General features: G+C 37.7%; 1 protein-coding gene across 1 annotated transcript; it reads right to left on the reverse strand.

Moving 5' to 3' along the window:
• Positions 1-4,416: 4,416 nt before the first annotated feature.
• Positions 4,417-13,281, reverse strand: LOC136245299 (uncharacterized). Its single transcript, XM_066036784.1, has 8 exons — positions 13,103-13,281; positions 12,417-12,556; positions 12,322-12,363; positions 11,967-12,062; positions 11,860-11,916; positions 11,318-11,503; positions 4,716-4,878; positions 4,417-4,451 (listed from the first exon to the last, which is right to left on the reverse strand). The coding sequence occupies exons 1-8, from the start codon at positions 13,188-13,190 to the stop codon at positions 4,417-4,419; spliced, it is 807 nt and encodes a 268-aa protein (XP_065892856.1). The 5' UTR covers positions 13,191-13,281.
• Positions 13,282-14,282: the final 1,001 nt, after the last annotated feature.

The raw sequence follows: 14,282 nt of genomic DNA on the forward strand, positions 1-14,282 counted from the left end.
TATTAACCTTACCATATAATTTTGGAAAGATGGGCATTTCTCAGTATCAACAAACTTGAAATGTACCAGCTTACCCAGTCTTTCATGATAGCTGGAGTAACAACTACAACAATGGATGCTTCCGGAAGTATCTCACCATAAAGCAAATGCATAATTTTATACACAAGCATAACACAATGATCTCCCATAACCAGTTGGAAGTAGGGCAAAAACATCACTAAAATGTTGTGAAGTACCCACTAAAATATTGTGCATGGGATCAATGGCTACAAATGCAATGGGATTAAACAAAGGCAATCAATAGAACAGTGTTTTATCCTAGTTTCTGTCTCTAAAGTTTCCCAAGCTGACATAGTATCACATTTCAATAACAGAGCAAATGTCAACATGTGCCTCCTTTGTACAAAGTTCCCAGTCGCTTCTATGAAAGCCAGAAAAATCTGAGCAGAACCACTACAAAAGAAATGGAACAGTTCTTTTAAGATACACAATTCAAGGTCATGTTCTGTGGACCAGTCCAGTCAGCTACTTCACGTACCCATAGATACTATACCCACCTGGATATGAAACCAATCATGTGCGCTCATAGGTTTCTATTGAGCTGAGAAACAGGTCAGTTTTTCCATCTGTGTATACCAACAGATTTTTAAGAACACCACAAAAGAATGCTTGCTGAAAATCACTTCAGAAAGCTTTACGCATTAAAACCAGACAGTTAGAAGCAGTTGAGACAGCTGATTTAGAAAAGATCATAGACAGCCATCAAGTACAGGAAGAAGATGAATTTAAGCGGGTATTTTGGAACAGCAGGTAGGCTGTGTAGCTATGAAAAATGTAAAGACTGCAATTTTCTGTTTTAGGTGTTGCATGGAATGCAAAGAAGACTGGAGTTCGATGGCACCTTTTATTCATATGATGGTGTTAGATATGGCTTGATACGTGGAGAGGGTGATGTTGAGTTTTGGGAAGGGATACATAGTAACAAAGTAACAAAATGTTATTAAGCGCAGTAGCTAGCTACACTGTGCCCTGGGCTCCAACAGCAAATTGCTGACTAGCCAGTACTCCAAATTGTAATTCTAAACATGAGTCCGGGAACGACAAGCAAAATCATGAATGAAAAACCTAGTGGAGATTGTATTTAGATAACTAACAAAGAAGCTAACATTTGAGCAGAATGGATTTAAAAAGTGGAATGACAAATGGAAACCATCAAACTGGGTAACTAACAGCCATTTCAGTATATAACTAGTAACCAGCCTAAATCAAGATGTAAGTTGTATAGTGATGAGAGTAAAATGGATTGACAAGTACGTGTAGTATGATATGTGGTAACTGGGTAACTACCAAACAAATTTCAGCATTTACAGAGTAACAGAAATTTAACTAGCCAAAATAAAGATACAAGTTGTATACCATGCACATGAGGGTAGAATGGATTTGAAAAGTAGCTTCATATGTGGTAACCATGTAACTGGGTAACCTCCAGCCAAATTTCACCATTTACAGAGTAACAGAAAAGTAACCAGCTGAAATAAAGATACAAGTTGTATACCATGCACGTGAGGGTAGAATGGATTTGAAAAGTAGCTTCATATGTGGTAACCATGTAACTGGGTAACCTCCAGCCAAATTTCACCATTTACAGAGTAACAGAAAAGAAACCAGCTGAAATAAAGATACAAGTTGTATACCATGCACGTGAGGGTAGAATGGATTTGAAAAGTAGCTTCATATGTGGTAACCATGTAACTGGGTAACCTCCAGCCAAATTTCACCATTTACAGAGTAACAGAAAAGTAACCAGCTGAAAAGATACAAGTTGTATACCATGCACGTGAGGGTAGAATGGATTTGACAAGTAGCATCATATGTGGTAACCATGTAACTGGGTAACCTCCAGCCAAATTTCACCATTTACAGAGTAACAGAAAAGTAACCAGCTTAAAAGATGCAAGTTGTATACTATGCATGTGGGGGTAGAATGGATTTGACAAGTAGCATCATATGTGGTAACCATGTAACTGGGTAACCTCCAGCCAAATTTCACCATTTACAGAGTAACAGAAAAGTAACCAGCTTAAAAGATGCAAGTTGTATACTATGCACGAGAGGGTAGAATGGATTTGACAAGTAGCATCATATGTGGTAACCATGTAATTGGGTAACTCCCAGCCAAATTTCACCATTTACAGAGTAACAAAAAAGTAACCATGTAAGTTGTATACTATGCATGTGGGGGTAGAATGGATTTGACAAGTAGCATTATATGTGGTAACCATGTAACTGGGTAACTCTCAGCCAAATTTCATTATTTCTAGAGTAACAGAAAAGTAACCAGCTGAAATAAAGATGTAAGTTGTATACCATGCACGTGAGGGTAGAATGGATTTGACAAGTAGCTTCATATGTGGTAACCATGTAACTGGGTAACCTCCAGCCAAATTTCACCATTTACAGAGTAACAGAAAAGTAACCAGCTTAAAAGATGCAAGTTGTATACCATGCACGTGAGGGTTGAATGGATTTGACAAGTAGCATCATATGTGGTAACCATGTAACTGGGTAACTCCCAGCCAAATTTCACCATTTACAGAGTAACAGAAAAGTAACCAGCTTAAAAGATGCAAGTTGTATACTATGTACGAGAGGGTAGAATGGATTTGACAAGTAGCATCATATGTGGTAACCATGTAATTGAGTAACTCCCAGCCAAATGTCACCATTTACAGAGTAACAAAAAAGTAACCATGTAAGTTGTATACTATGCATGTGGGGGTAGAATGGATTTGACAAGTAGCATTATATGTGGTAACCACACAGATAAAAGTGATTTGTTATAGTTACAAAAAAAAAATGTTATATTGCTGCATCACTAGTGACACATCAAACTTTGTCATAATAACACATAAAAGTAGTTGTTATTACAACATAGTTGTTTTCATCACTATGACAAAGTAAATATGTCACAGTGACAGCATATCTATGCTATTACGACATCTATCTCACGAATGAAATTGTTGTAATAACAAACAAGTATGTTACAATTACACACACTGGATAAGGATAACATGATCTCAAAAGTTATAATAACAAACAAGTATGTTACAATTACACACACTGGATAAGCATAACATGATCTCATAAGTTATAAGTATGTTACAATTACACACACTGGATAAGCATAACATGACCTCATAAGTTATAATAACAAACAAGTATGTTACAATTACACACACTGGATAAGCATAACATGATCTCAAAAGTTATAATAACAAGCAAGTATGTTACAATTACACACACTGGATAAGGATAACATGATCTCAAAAGTTATAATAACAAACAAGTATGTTACAATTACACACACTGGATAAGCATAACATGACCTCAAAAGTTATAATAACAAACAAGTATGTTACAATTACACACACTGGATAAGCATAACATGATCTCAAAAGTTATAATAACAAACAAGTATGTTACAATTACACACACTAACATGACCTCAAAAGTTATATTAACAAACAAGTATGTTACAATTACACACACTGGATAAGCATAACATGATCTCAAAAGTTATAATAACAAGCATGTTACAATTACACACACTGGATAAGGATAACATGATCTCAAAAATTATAATAACAAACAAGTATGTTACAATTACACACACTGGATAAGCATAACATGACCTCAAAAGTTATATTAACAAACAAGTATGTTACAATTACACACACTGGATAAGCATAACATGCTCTCAAAAGTTATAATAACAAACAAGTATGTTACAATTACACACACTGGAAAAGCATAACATGATCTCAAAAGTTATAATAACAAACAAGTATGTTACAATTACACACACTGGATAAGCATAACATGATCTCAAAAGTTATAATAACAAACAAGTATGTTACAATTACACACACTGGATAAGCATAACATGCTCTCAAAAGTTATATTAACAAACAAGTATGTTACAATTACACACACTGGATAAGCATAACATGCTCTCAAAAGTTATATTAACAAACAAGTATGCTACAATGAACCATGTCATAACTTATGTACACCCCTTAATAGCCCACATGCACAGGACTTCACCAAGATGAAAATTTCAAAAATGTCATAATATAACTGCATGAATCACACCAATGATACACATCGTACATGATTACCAAAGACTTTTAAAAAGTTACTCAGTTTTGGTCAAGATAAGTTTCCATAGATGTCACAACATTCACATAATTTACAGTACGGGGGGTCACACCACCTCCCTTTATACCAAACATTTTCTCTTCCACAAGTAAATAAAAATCTTTTTTCCTTCGGGTGATAGAGATGGAAGGGAGTACCATAATGTAACTGGTCCTGAAAGCACACAACATTTGTTAAATCATTCATTACTCATAACTTTTAATCCAATATGTTATGGCCGTATAACTTTGGTCCTACTTAAACATTAAATACACAGTTGACAGGATACAATTTAGTACTGAAACAATCATTGAGATATATGACTAATCTGTCAACATGGCATTATTTGATTTTTATAGTCACACATGAACAACTGCCCAAATTTATTAGAGTTACCCTGGAATCACTGCTTGCCCAAGCTCACTTGTCTAGCTGGGAGGTGATATATTTTCAAAATGTTTATTGGAAGAAATTTTTGGGAATGTTTGTTATTCACTAAAGCCTATATATCGAAATACCTGCATCACCATCAATGTCACGTAGAGCATCCTTTAATGTGGCTGGTTTGTTCTTGTGTGCATTTGAATAGGCTATAATGGCAGGTTGATACAATTGCCAATTGTCAATAAATTTTTCCCTGCAATTCTCCTCTGCAATTACGTAATCCAATTCTGACGATACCTATACATAAAAGATTAATAACATAGTGACCAACAATGTATTTATACTATAAACAATACACAAAGACAAAGGGGGTTGGCTACTGTAATTTGCACAATAATATTCGTATCAAGACACACGGTAGTGTGTCGTGCGGCCCAAGAAGCCGGCGCGCCACACCCGTGAGTATATTGACAGGAAGAACGAAAACGTCATTTTCACACCTTTGTATCTCGGTGATCACTTATCTGATTGGAACCAAATTTGCTACACAGTTGCCCGCCAGCCAAGGGAGTCTACATTCCAAATTTGAAGGAAATCGCTCAAGCCATTTCCGAGATACGAGCTGCCAAAGTTTCGTTTTTTTTCTTCGTTTTTTTTTTCTTCTTCGTCTTTTCGCACACTTGCAAAAATTGCTATAACAAGCAAACGCGTACTCCGATCGCCTTGAAATTTGGCACACAGAAAGGGAGTCCAACGGCGAATCCTAGCATCAAATTTGGTACAAATCCGATGAATGGTTCAGGAGTTATGACCGATTATTCACGTAAAACAAGATCGATTTGTTGTCACGCCTACAGGGTAAACCGCTTCATGGAATGAGTTGAAAATTGCTATGTAGATGGAGTAACCATCGTAGGAGTGCCTTTTGGTGGTTTGAAAGGAATCGAGATAAAGACCACGGAGATATGACACAAAACCCAACCTGTGTCACAATTACGCGATCGATTTTTATGAATTAAAAAGTATTAGTTTTCACGCCTACTAGGAAAACCGCTTAGAGCAATGAACTGAAAATCGGTGTATAGCTGGAATAATCTTCATAGAAAGTCCTTGCAGTAGTACAGAAGAATCGGATTACAAACCACTGAGTTATGATTCGAAAGCCAACTCCGTGTAGCAAATGCGAGATCGAGATACTCTAATAGAACAGTCACCCTAATAGAGCATTCGGCTAATTTATTTATTCCATTATAGAAATTTATTACATCACAAGTTATTCTGTAGGGAGTTCAGCTGCAAACAGTTAATCTTATAGACAGTTCAGCAAGAAGACAGTCACCATGTGGAAAGTTAAGCAAATATATCACTATAGAGATTCAGAACATTACAAGTCACACTGAAGAAAGTTCAGCTATAAACAAGTCATGCACTGTGTAGAGAATTCAGCTACAATTAAGTTACTCTCTAGAGAATTCAGTTACACAGAATTCAGCTACACACAAGTCACTGTGGAGAGAGTTCAGCTACAAACAAATTACCCTTTAGAGTGATCAGCTACAAACAAAACACTTTGCAGGGTGTTCAGCTGCAACAAATCAACCTTTAGAGCGATCAGCAATGAACAAATCAACACAAATCTACCTGTAGAGAGATAAGCTAGAAACAAATCACCCTGTAGAGAGTTCAGCTAAAACAAATCAACCTGCAGAGAGATCAGCTACAAACAAATCACCTTATAGAGAGTTCAGCTACAAACAGATTACCCTGTAGAGAGATCGGCTACAAACAAATCAACCTGCAGAGAGATCAGCTACACACAAATCAACTTGTAGAGAGATCAGCTACAAACAAATCACCCTGTAGAGAGATCAGCTAGAAACTACACACAATGTAAGGAGTTCAGCTACAAACAAATCACCCTGTAGGGAGTTCAGCTAAAACAAATCACCTTATAGACGGTTCAGCTACAAACAGATTACCTTGTAGAGAGATCGGCTACAAGCAAATCAACCTGCAGAGAGATCAGCTACACACAATTCAACTTGTAGAGAGATCAGCTACAAACAAATCACCCTGTAGAGAGATCAGCTAGAAACTAGACACAATGTAAGGAGTTCAGCTACAAGCAAATCACCCTGTAGAGAGTTCAGCTACAAACAAACCAACCTGTAGAGCGATCAGCTAGAAACAAATCACCCTGAAGAGATGTCAGCTACAAAAAATCACCCTGTAGAGATATCAGCTAGAAACAAATCACCCTGAAGAGAGGTCAGCTACAAAAAATCACCTTGTAGAGAAATCAACTACAAACAAAACACTTTGCAGAGAGTTCAGCTACAAACAAATCAACCTTTAGAGCGATCAGCAATAAACAAATCAACCTGTAGAGAGATAAGCTAGAAACAAATCACCCTGTAGAGAGTTCAGCTAAAACAAATCAATCTGCAGAGAGATCAGCTACGTACAAATCACCTTATAGATAGTTCAGCTACAAATTACCTTGTAGAGAGATCGGCTACAAACAAATCACCCTGCAGAGAGAACAGCTACACACATATCAACTTGTATAGAGATCAGCTACAAACAAATCACCTTGTAGAGAGATCAGCTACAAACTAGACACAAAGTAAGGAGTTCAGCTACAAGCAAATTACCCTGTAGAGAGTTCAACTACAAACAAATCAACCTTTAGAGCAATCAGCTAGAAACAAATCACCCTGAAGAGAGGTCAGCTACAAACAGATTACCCTGTAGAGAGATCGGCTACAAACAAATCAACCTGCAGAGAGATCAGCTACACACAAATCAACTTGTAGAGAGATCAGCTACAAACAAATCACCCTGTAGAGAGATCAGCTAGAAACTACACACAATGTAAGGAGTTCAGCTACAAACAAATCACCCTGTAGGGAGTTCAGCTAAAACAAATCACCTTATAGACGGTTCAGCTACAAACAGATTACCTTGTAGAGAGATCGGCTACAAGCAAATCAACCTGCAGAGAGATCAGCTACACACAATTCAACTTGTAGAGAGATCAGCTACAAACAAATCACCCTGTAGAGAGATCAGCTAGAAACTAGACACAATGTAAGGAGTTCAGCTACAAGCAAATCACCCTGTAGAGAGTTCAGCTACAAACAAACCAACCTGTAGAGCGATCAGCTAGAAACAAATCACCCTGAAGAGATGTCAGCTACAAAAAATCACCCTGTAGAGATATCAGCTAGAAACAAATCACCCTGAAGAGAGGTCAGCTACAAAAAATCACCTTGTAGAGAAATCAACTACAAACAAAACACTTTGCAGAGAGTTCAGCTACAAACAAATCAACCTTTAGAGCGATCAGCAATAAACAAATCAACCTGTAGAGAGATAAGCTAGAAACAAATCACCCTGTAGAGAGTTCAGCTAAAACAAATCAATCTGCAGAGAGATCAGCTACGTACAAATCACCTTATAGATAGTTCAGCTACAAATTACCTTGTAGAGAGATCGGCTACAAACAAATCACCCTGCAGAGAGAACAGCTACACACATATCAACTTGTATAGAGATCAGCTACAAACAAATCACCTTGTAGAGAGATCAGCTACAAACTAGACACAAAGTAAGGAGTTCAGCTACAAGCAAATTACCCTGTAGAGAGTTCATCTACAAACAAATCAACCTTTAGAGCAATCAGCTAGAAACAAATCACCCTGAAGAGAGGTCAGCTACAAAAAATTACCCTGTAGAGAGATCAGCTAGAAACAAATCACCCTGAAGAGAGGTCAGCTACAAAAAAATCACCCTGTAGAGAGATCAGCTACAAACAAATTGCCCTGTATAGAGATCGGCTACAAACAAATCAACCTGCAGAGATCAGCTACAAAAAAAATCACCCTGTAGAGAGATCAGCTAGAAACAAATCACCCTGAAGAGAGGTCAGCTACAAACAAAACACTTTGCAGAGAATTCAGCTACAAACAAATCAGCTTGTAGAGAGATCAGTTACACACAAATCAACCTGTAGAGAGATAAGCTAGAAACAAATCACCCTGTAGAGAGTTCAGCAACAAAGAAACCACCATGTAGAGAGTTCAGCTGCAAACAAATCACCTTATAGAGAGTTCAGCTACAAACAAATCACCCTGTAGAGAGATCAGCTAGAAATTAGACACAATTTAAGGAGTTCAGCTACAAGCAAATCACCCTTTAGTGAGTTCAGCAACAAACAAATCAACCTGCAGTGAGATCACCTACAAAAAAGTACCTTGTACAGAGTTCAGCTACAAACAAATTACCCTGTAGAGAGATCGGCTACAAACAAACAACCTGTAGAAAGATCAGCTACACACAAATCAACTTGTAGAGATATCAGCTACAAACAAATCATCCTGTAGAGAGATCAGCTTGAAACTAGACACAATGTAAAGAGTTCAGCTACAAGTAAATCACCCTGTAGAGAGTTCAGCTAAAACAAATCAACCTGCAGAGAGATCAGCTACAAATAAATCACTTTATAGACAGTTCAGCTACAAACAAATTACCTTGTAGAGAGATTGGCTGCAAATTAATCAACCTGCAGAGAGATCAGCTACACACAAATCAACTTGTAGAGAGATCAGCTACAAACAAATCACCCTGTAGAGAGATCAGCTAGAAACTAGATACAATGCAAGGAGTTCAGCTACAAGCAAAATCACCCTTTAGTAAGTTCAGCTACAAACAAATCAACCTGCAGTGAGATCACCCACAAAAACGCACTTGTACAGAGTTCAGTTACAAACAAATTACCCTGTAGAGAGATCAGGTAGAAGAATTCACCTTGTAGAGAGTTCAGCAACAAAGAAACCACCATGTAGAGAGTTCAGCTGCAAACAAATCACCCAGTAGAAAGATCAGCTAGAAGAAGTTACCTTGTAGAGAGTTCAGTTATAAAGAAACCATCATATAGAGAGTTCAGCTACAAAGAAATTACCCCGTAGAGAGTTCAGCTAGAAGAAGTCACCTTGTAAAGAGTTCAGCTACAAAGAAACCATCATGTACAGAGTTCAGCTACAAAGAAACCACCTGTACAGAATTCAACTACAAACAAATCACCCTGTATAGAGGTCAGCTAGAAGAAGTTACCTTGTAGATAGTTCAGCTACAACAATTCACCCTGTAGAAAGATCAGCTAGAAGAAGTCACCTTGTAGAGTGTTCAGTTACAAAGAAACCATCATGTAGAGAGTTCAGCTGCAAACAAATCACTCTGTAGAGAGTTCAGCTACAAAGAAACCGCCATGTAGAGAGTTCAGCCTCATACAAACCACCTTGTAGAGAATTCAACTACAACAAATCACCCTGTAGAGAAGAAGTTACCTTGTAGAGAGTTCAGCTACAAAGAAACCATCATGTAGGGAGTTCAGCTACAAAGAAACCACCATGTAGAGAGTTTAGCTGCAAACAGATCACCTGTAGAGAGTTCAGCTAGAAACAAATCACCCCGTAGAGAGATCAGCTGGACGAAGTCACCTTGTAGAGAGTTCAGCTACAAAGAAACCATCATGTAGAGAGTTCAGCTGCAAACAAATCACCCTGCAGAGAGTTCAGCTACAAAAAAATCACCCTGTAGAGAGTTCAGCTACAAAGAAACTATCATGTAGAGAGTTCGGCTACAAAGACACCACCATGTAGAGAGTTTAGCTGCAAACAAATCACCTGTAGATAGTTCAGCTAGAAACAAAATACCCTGTAGAGAGACCAGCTAGAAGAAGTTACCTTGTAGAGAGTTCAGCTACAAAGAAACCATCCTGTATATAGTTCAGCTACATTTCAAGTCACCCAGTAGAGAGATCAGCTGCAAAAAAATATCCTGTGGGGAATAATGGGCATGTAATAAATATATTTATATAATTTGTATAATTACTAATAAAATCAAAAATAATTGAAGTACTAAAATTCTTCTTTTCTTCTTCCTGTAGTAAAGAAAAAAAACACATGGGTTAAAAAAGCCCCAAAGCCAGCCATAGGCCGGCTTTGCAGTATACAAATACAAAAAGAAGTGATATCTAATCAAAAACAGCCAAGCTGTAAAAAAAGGTGCGGCCCCCAAAAAGGCCATGGTGAAAAAAGATGTGAAATCCAAGGTGGCGGCCAAGAAATGGCTGTGATGGTAGGTTAATGGTTACATTTTAATAACGACAATTCAGGTGAATTTTGTGCCGCTTGGTCTTGGCGCCAAATTCACCTGAATTGTTGTTATTAAAATGTAACCATTAACCTACCATCACAGCCATTTCTTGGCCGCCACCTTGGATTTCACATCTTTTTTCACCATAGCCTTTTTGAGGGCCGCACCTTTTTTTACAGCTTGGCTGTTTTTGATTAGATTATATTATACAAAACATTCTTACACAAAGCATGCAATGCAGTATTCTAAACGGCACCAGTTGGACTGAAGCAATGTTAAACAGTGAAAAATCAGCTTAACCATGATCGAGTTATGTCTTCTAGGCATCAGTCGTGTAGATATTCAAAAAAAAGGGTATTCAAAAAAGGGGTGTCAAGTTTTACTGCAGGTATGGGCCTCTAACCAAGATGCTATGAAGTTACAGTGAGGTGGTATATATATACTGTATTAAGGCTGAAACGAATAGTAGGAATATTCAATTGTTAAGAAATATTTGTACTTGTTAAGCAACATTTGTTATTTGTTAAATATTTAGTAATCAAAAAATTACAAATATTAAAAAGGGGTATGTGGCCACCAAAGATTTAGCCACCACTTCACAATCTTTCATCGAAGGATTCTGCACATATGTGTACAGCACTGTGGCTAATGTTCTCACAACATATTTCAGGTCATCATCTGCAACTCTTTTTTGGTTGAAACTTTCCTCGGTTGCTTTTCGAAATCTTGGTATGGGAAAAGGATCAGGAACTTTATTGGGTGTCTAATGAAAAGAAAACATTTATCAACATTAGTGATCAATAGCTGTCCCTTCGGTTGCTACAGGATTTAATACTCAAGCCACCCAAGGGAGTGACGATAATGACAAGCCCCGTTATCTCTCAGCAAAAAAGAAAGTCTGTCCAATGACCAACTGATTTGTAGGTCACATGTGTCTATATGTGTATGTCCAGAGAATTGTTTTTGTCAAAGAATTTAGTCCTAGCACTTAATAATTCTTACTGTTAAGTCTAAAGCATAAGACAAAACTATTCTGTCAGCATATAATTGCACAAACACGTCTTTATATAGTGCACACAAAGGCAGCTATATAACTATACACTTTCAATTTTCACTTACACTCTTTCTCTCTGTTGAGCTTAAAGATGATGACGAAGCAATGGAATCAGATCTTTTCTAATGAGAAGACAGATTATAGGGAGTAGCACGATGACAGACAGACTAACTCTTGTTGGTTTAGTAGTAGTACGTGATGAAGTTGGAGTTGCTTTGCCAACTGGGACAGGGTTATTGTTGTCGGTATCATTTACATCACTTTCACTCTAAAACATAACAATATAATTTTGAAATTTCAGGTAAGATATTTGGAGTTTATAATAGTAGAACTGGAATACACCCAGGGATGTCACTGAGTTATCTAACACGTTATTTGAAGAACGAATCCTTAGAGTTATCTAACACATATAGGCATTAGAGACAACAATGAGCAAAAATGTATTCGCATGAACAATAAAAGCACAGCATGGTGAGTATACTTGGCTCGGGATGGCATATGTGAGCACTATTCCTGTATTAACTGACCAGGATGATCGTAGAATCATCTTGTGATTCTTCAGGTCCTTTCTGTAATAATAATAATAATACAGAATTATTGCAATGTAATTTAACAGTTTTACCTGATCATGTTCCAACTGTTCTTTAATGGCTCGATAAACTTTCAAACGAAGACCATACTTTGGAACAACATCCTTTAAACAATCTGGTCCAGCTGTTGAGGCAAAAGCCAAACTCACCGCCTCTCCATCCATCCCTTGATCTATACGATAATTCAAAAGGAGAGAGTTAACATTTTACAATAGCAGAGTCAGTACATGATAATTGTATGCTAAGACATAGTCTACATATATAAACATATATAAGTGCCTGCTCGAATAAGGGTCTGGCTTAGAATCAATACACTGCTGGTTTTCACACTCTTAAGTCAAGGCTCGGGTTCTTAATTAGCTTTGTCATGAAGCATATACTTTGTTTAAACATTTCAAGCTGAATACGCACTGGAAATGCCATCAACTGTGGCTGGTAGTACTGATAATACACACAAAGGCTGGTTCATTGCAACGTAAGAGAATACAGATTGCTTCCTTGTGAAATGCTAGCTGCTGCACAGTGGATTATTATGGCAAATACTTGTTTACAAGTAGTTTCTCTCAGTCCGTTCATGGGTCCGTTTTTCCAGTCCGTTCCGTGTTTTAGTCATGTCCCAGAAACTCCTATACACGTGCATTCGCTGGATAAGGGCGTCTTTAGTAAAACTTAGAAACGTGTTATGCCTGCATAACAAAAAACATAACTTGGAACTCACCAAGAAACGCATCTTTAGCTTCCCAGCCAAACTTCTCCATAACCCACTCTCCCAGTTCTTCCATTGACATATCTTCCAACGACACCATCCTCAAAGCACACTACTGTTACGTTGTCAGATAGAAAACAAGATAGTACTCGGCAAGAATAAACGCCACGAGGTACTGGTCCAAATGCACGCCTTTTTGTAGTAATGCAGTGCATTATATAGAGCGTAGTGGTGAGCATTAATTTAAATGAGTGTCTATTTTAGCATCATGATCATGACTTATCAGACTTAAACGTTGGAGATCATTTCCGATTATAGATCTCATTCCAATCAATGCAATTGTTCGGTGGCCGAGTTCAGTCTGACTATATACTGTAGTCCCGACCTAAGCCTGCTACACTAGACCCGTGCCTGATCTGCTAGCTACGCCACGGAGTCTATATTATCTATGGTTAGATGCAGTGGATAGCCAACATCGCAGCCAAAGGATGATTCCATGTCAGTTCTGCAGTTATCGCTGTACAACTTACAGATCATATGTAAAACACGTATTTGAAAGTCACTCCAGTATACCCAATTTCTTATTTACTTGTGGACTTAATGGATGCAGCAGAACTTTTCGAAATTACAGCAGTATAATATCTCATTTTTCTAGGCACCATTGCAATGAACTGGAGTCTACTGTGGATTGTTTACCCAGCGTAAGTGATGATGTTATCACAAATGAACTGGATGCATATGGTGCCACAGTCCACCGCTCTGAAAGTTTAACCCAACTAGGGGAATCCTCTGAAACTGCACCTCATGCCAATGAATGTGTCTCTCCTGATGATACACTGCAGAGATCTTGTGCTTTATACCTGCTAACTCTAAAGGAAAAATACAAGCTTACTCAAACTGCTGTTGACTTTGTTGTGAGTCAGACGAAGGATACTATCCAGACTGTTAATGACAATTTGCACCAATCAGTACATGACTCAATATGTAGTGGAAATCAGCCAAACTTCGATCATATCTTTGAAAGTGCACCAAATCCGTACAGTGGCCTTGAGACCCAGTACTTGCAGTCAAAGTATATTGAGAACAATTTGGGTGTTGTGGTATGTATGTAAACCATGAATGGAACATTTTCACAACAATTCTTTAAGTGTCTCATTGCTAGTAGAGAATTTAATCCCATTTAGCTTTTGTG

The sequence above is a fragment of the Dysidea avara genome, chromosome 15 (assembly GCF_963678975.1).
Source record: "Dysidea avara chromosome 15, odDysAvar1.4, whole genome shotgun sequence".
Lineage (NCBI taxonomy): Eukaryota > Metazoa > Porifera > Demospongiae > Dictyoceratida > Dysideidae > Dysidea > Dysidea avara.

What these genes read in the sequence shown, in the direction of transcription:
- LOC136245299 (XM_066036784.1), bottom strand. Translation starts at nt 13,190, where the DNA reads ATGGTGTCGTTGGAAGATATGTCAATGGAAGAACTGGGAGAGTGGGTT. An exon ending in AGCTAAAGATGCGTTTCTTG is followed by an intron (nt 12,557 to 13,102) that starts GTGAGTTCCAAG and finishes ATTATCGTATAG; the next exon opens with ATCAAGGGATGGATGGAGAG. An exon ending in ATGATTCTACGATCATCCTG is followed by an intron (nt 12,063 to 12,321) that starts GTCAGTTAATAC and finishes GTTATGTTTTAG; the next exon opens with AGTGAAAGTGATGTAAATGA.